The sequence below is a fragment of the Macrobrachium nipponense genome, chromosome 7, assembly GCF_015104395.2.
Source record: "Macrobrachium nipponense isolate FS-2020 chromosome 7, ASM1510439v2, whole genome shotgun sequence".
Taxonomy (NCBI): domain Eukaryota; kingdom Metazoa; phylum Arthropoda; class Malacostraca; order Decapoda; family Palaemonidae; genus Macrobrachium; species Macrobrachium nipponense.
In genome coordinates, this window is record NC_061109.1 from 39,264,663 (window position 1) to 39,269,662 (window position 5,000).

Below are 5,000 nucleotides of genomic sequence, written 5' to 3' on the forward strand. Positions count from 1 at the left end.
CAGAAAAATATTGAACCATTGAACAGCTTATTTCATTAATAACTAGCTGTAGCCAGCCACGCGTTGCTGTGGCTCAGTCTGGTTAAATGGCAAAGAAAGAAAAGAGGAAGCTCCTTTCTCTTACTCTCTCTTTCTCTTTTCTTCCCAACCATCACTTCCTTTTTCCTTCTTTCTTCTCACTAATACCAACTCTCTCTCTCTCTCTCTGTCTTTCTCCAAAACAACCACTCTTCTCTGTCTCTGCCTCTCTCTCTCTCTTTCACTCACATTTTTCCATCTTTCTCCTACCTAACACCCCTCTACTCTTTCTCTCTCTTCCTCTCCCTCTCCCTCTCGCTCCTTTCTCTTACTCTCTTTCTCTCTCCAACAATCACTGTCTTTTTCTCTCTTCCTTCTCACTAATACTAACTCTCTCTCTCTCTCTCTCTCTCTCTCTCTCTCTCTCTCTCTCTCTCTCTCTCTCTGACACACCCCGTCTACTCTCTCTCACTTCCTCTCCCTCTCATTCTCTTTCTGTCAACCCCCTTCTCAATTATGTATGATAAATTCGTAAAAGTAATCAAGTCTACGGCATAACCACCTCCGTTTCAGGGAATCCCTTCTCACACCCGCCCCTTCGGAGGGGGGCAGGTAGGATGAAACCCCATTATGAAAACACGCGTATTCGAATGCACTGTTGTGTCAAAAAATTCAAAGAACTTTCGGAAATTTAAGATTTTGAACAAACAAACATTTACATTTTTATTTATAGAGAAGAGGGTAATGCGTTGCCTTTAGGAGTGTAATAGTGAGTTTAGGTTTATTTAACTTGTAGTCCTTTCCAGCTTAAGTCATGAGCCATGAAATAAATCAACAATGCAACCTGAGGTGTTCCTTTTTATTTTTATTTTTTATAAAAATGTACATGAACATTTGTTTTTTGTTAACACTTGGTCAGAGATGTTGCCATAAGTTTTACTGGCTGACTTTTGAATGATGTCAGGTGTATTTGTATTACAGACAAAATCAAAGTGCCAGGGATTTCGAGATTTAGTTCCAGAAGTTTAGCTATGGATGTAGTGGTAATTATATTACTTGAATTGATTCTTATTAGATGTAAAGATCTTTCACCATTGTTTTTATTTTTGTTTCAAGGACCAAGTACTCCAGAAATTCTTCTAGAAGAGGAAAACTCCTCAGTGATTATTCTTCCTCCAAAACAACCAGGTGGTCAACTTTTGAATTGCAGTTTAATTATGGGGCAAGAACGCTGTGACCAGATGTACAGAGAAGATGAGTACGTGACCTGCCCTGTAAGTAATTCAAATATTCAAACATAATGACAAGAAAGTGTTTGCATATTGTTACTTTGCTAGCGAAGAAAACTGCCGGCTTTTAAAATGGGATGGAGAAGCAGTTTTATTTCTTAAAAAGAAATAAACTAGTGTAGGCTTGATATCATTAAAACTGATTCATGAAACAATATCATTCAAAAGGAAACCTGATTGTAAACTGGCTCAAATCTCTCTCATGAGGAGATTCTTACTCGTAGTTCTTAAGCAATCTGTGATTACAGATCAGGCAGGCAGAAAGTGTAGAATCAAGAAAATAGTACAGTGGAGCCTCTGTATTGTGGTCTCAACATTCGCTGACTCACATATTCAGGAATTTATCAATGGACTATATCTACCCATTATTCGCGGGAAATTCGCGCATTCGCTGTATTTTTCTATGAGAATTGTCAACAAATTACTGTATTTTCATATCAGTTTCATGATTAGATGCACATTTAATAAGACTATTAAAAACAATAGGTATAAGTATTTTTAGTGGGTTTTTCTAGGTTTCAACTAACTAAATAGGCTGTTTTAAGCATTTTTATAGGAGTATTCGCAGATTCTAGCTATTCTTGTGGGGGGGAGAGTGGTCTGGTACGCATCCCCCACAAACAAGGGGGTCCACTGTACTAATAATAAAAAAGTTTGGGAGAATTGTCTTTGAATCACTCATAACTATGTATCTTTGTTCTTTTATTTAAATTTAAATGTAAATGTGTTTTCTTCCAACTCAGATTTTCAAATCTAATCCTTTGATAATTGTATCTAGGATACTTCATGGATTTTATGCCCACTAGACTAGGTAAAAGTGAAGAGTGCAATGATAGCAAAGTATGTAAACATGAATTTAGTATACTTTGCTCAGTGATTCAAATGACAACAGAATTTTGATGCACGATTATAGAATTATGATAGAATGATTCTTTTTAACAAAGTGATTTATATTAGATAGTATTTAAATCCTTTTGCAGTTTCAAGACATTCAACCAGGAGTAATCATCAAGACTCAATCATGGTGTTGCAATGTGAATTTTTGTGGAGAGAAGGCAACAAAGGAATTGGCAACAATGCCTGCCCCTGTGTTTTCTGGATCTATATCAGTTAAAGATACAACTAATACATCTATAACCATTACAATACCACAGATCATCAAGGAAGGAGATGGTACCAGGTAAATAAATAATGTTATTGAAATTGTCATGAAAATTACATTCCTGATAAATTTCTCAAATGTCATGTTAACTTCATTCATTGCCAGAATGGCAATGAATGAAGTTAACATGACATTTGAAGTTAACATGAAATAATATGGTATGCATATTATTTCAAAATGGTAACTTGGAACTAATTGACCTTAAATGTTCACAGTCTGTCCCAATACTGTAGTTTGTGTTAATGTAACAAGTCACTTATTGCAGAAAATATGAATTACTTTTTTTGGTTCTGAACCCTGAACTATACATTTGCCAACCAAGTGAGAGTTGACAATGTTAATTGGATCAAGTTATTGCAAATTTCTGTAAGGCTACAGAATCCATGAACATTTAGATATATTGCTGAACTTTGCATATTTCTGCAACACAGTACAAACCGAATCCTTGTCTCATAAGATTCTAGTTTTGCCACTAGAACTTTTACAGATTCTTGTGATGAAATACTTGGCCTTCACTTTGTACAATTACAAACAAATCTAAGAACCAAAACATATATTTTCAAATGTGAGCTGAAGAATAACCTGTGGAAATTTACCATAATGCTGTTTCTGCTGTTGTCTGTGACAGACTTAAAATGAGGTCAGTTATTAGTATGTAGAATGAAGCTTTGAGGAAGATCTATGAAATTTCATTTCTGAACAATGGAAGCTAGACTATTTTTAATGTGCTATCTTTAATGGAAACATATTGAAATAGTGTTTAAAATTATCAATGCTGAAAAGGGAAAAAAAACCTGTTTGCCACCATACCTCTGTGTTGCTCCCACCACCTTCCAAATAGTAATTACTGTACTCTACATCTGGTGCTTCAAAAAGGGTTATGGATTTACTTAGTCTTCAGATGTGAATATGCCTAGTTCAGATTTCCATCTGCCCAAGAGACAAACTATATGGAATAGTTTAGGAGTAAAAATACGTAACCGAAGTTGTTTCTATAGTTCTTGTTTGCATTATTCTCATTCCACTTCAGACAGACCTTCGGAAGCTTTAGCCATTGTAGTGATAATTGAAAATGATAACAATAGAACTGTGGACATGCCCCACTTATATTATGCAAGCTTCCCCCAGTCTTCATCTGAGTAAATGTTTGCTTGAGAGCAGAGGAAAATACAGAAGTTAGTGAAAGAGTGGAAGATAAGAGCAGGTACATGGAACATAGGTACTCTAACTTGTAAACTGAGGGAGATAGTAGATGTGTATGCAGGAGACTAGGTAGAAAGGGAGTGGAACTAGAGAGATAGGAAATGGTTATAAGCTCTATTGCAGTGGGTCACGATAGGGAAGAAATGGAGTTGGAATTAGAGTAAGTAACAACTGGAAGGGATAAGTGGTAAAAGTAAGGAGAGTAAATGATAGGCCCTTAAATATTCCGATAATAATAGAGGACTAGGTAGTAAATATAATATCAGCATACACTCCTCAGATGGGTTGCCAGGAGCAAGACAAAGAATTATTTAGACAAGAGTTTGAGGCTGCCATTAGAACAGTGAAAGAGGAGGAGAAACTAATTATAGGAGCTGATATGAATGGCAGGGTGGGAAAGAGAAGAGATGGGTATGAGGAGGAACACGGAGGCCATGGGTTTGGAATTAGAAATAATGGAAATTATTTATTGGAGATGGCTCAGAGTTTTGAACTGGGCTGTATGAACACATGATTTCAGAAGTTAGATAAGTACTTGATAACTTATGAAAGTGGAGGAGTGCAGAGCCAAATAGATTACATCCTGGTTATAGAAGTCGACAAAAGCAATGTGACAAACTGCAAAGTGATATTGGGAGAAGTGTGTGTTAAACAGCATAGGTTGGTGGTGATGGATTTTAAAATGAGAGGTAGGAAACCCAAGAAGAGAAAGAGAAGATCTAGAATTAAGATTTGGGACCTTAAAGGAGGAAAGGGGGAGCAATTTAGGAGGACTTTGAGAGAGAAACATCTGGAAAGGGGAACGTAGAATTTGGACAGGGTAATAGAGTGGAAAATATATGGACATAAATGAGAGAAATGTGTGGGGAAGCAGAGGAACTGGTGGGAAAAACCAGTGGCCATGAAGCGTTGAGAGGAGAAAAATTTTGGTGGAATGGAGGGGTGCAAGAATCAATTAAAAGAAAATCAAAAGCATTTAAGGACTGGAAAGTAAGGCATGCACAGGGTGCAGAAGAAAGGTACAGAGAAGAGGAAAGAGAGGCGAGAAGGAGGGTAGGTATGGCTATGGGAAGGGCGGCAAAGCAGTTGAATGAGAGACTAGGGACAAGAGAAGGAGAAAAGGATATCTATAAGATTTCAAACTTGAGGAAAAGGCAGAGACAGGATGTGGGTAAATTGAGTGCCATCAAGGATAGTGATGGAAATATATTGTACAGGGAGGAAGACATAAGAAAGAGATGGCGACAGTATTTTGAACAACTGTTAAATACTGAAAATGAGAGAGAGGAGATGGGTGAAGCACAGAGAATGGAGGGACCAATGAGGGA

The 5,000-nt window shown here is 37.0% G+C and overlaps 1 protein-coding gene across 1 annotated transcript in view; it reads left to right on the forward strand.

Moving 5' to 3' along the window:
- Window positions 1-1,134: 1,134 nt before the first annotated feature.
- The window catches only part of LOC135217165 (uncharacterized), a gene marked incomplete at its 5' end in the record, with an annotated part of 12,107 nt that continues 8,241 nt past the window's right edge, over window positions 1,135-5,000 (forward strand). The window contains 2 exon segments of the mRNA XM_064252885.1: window positions 1,135-1,292; window positions 2,288-2,487. Coding sequence (XP_064108955.1) covers window positions 1,135-1,292; window positions 2,288-2,487 — 358 coding nt within the window.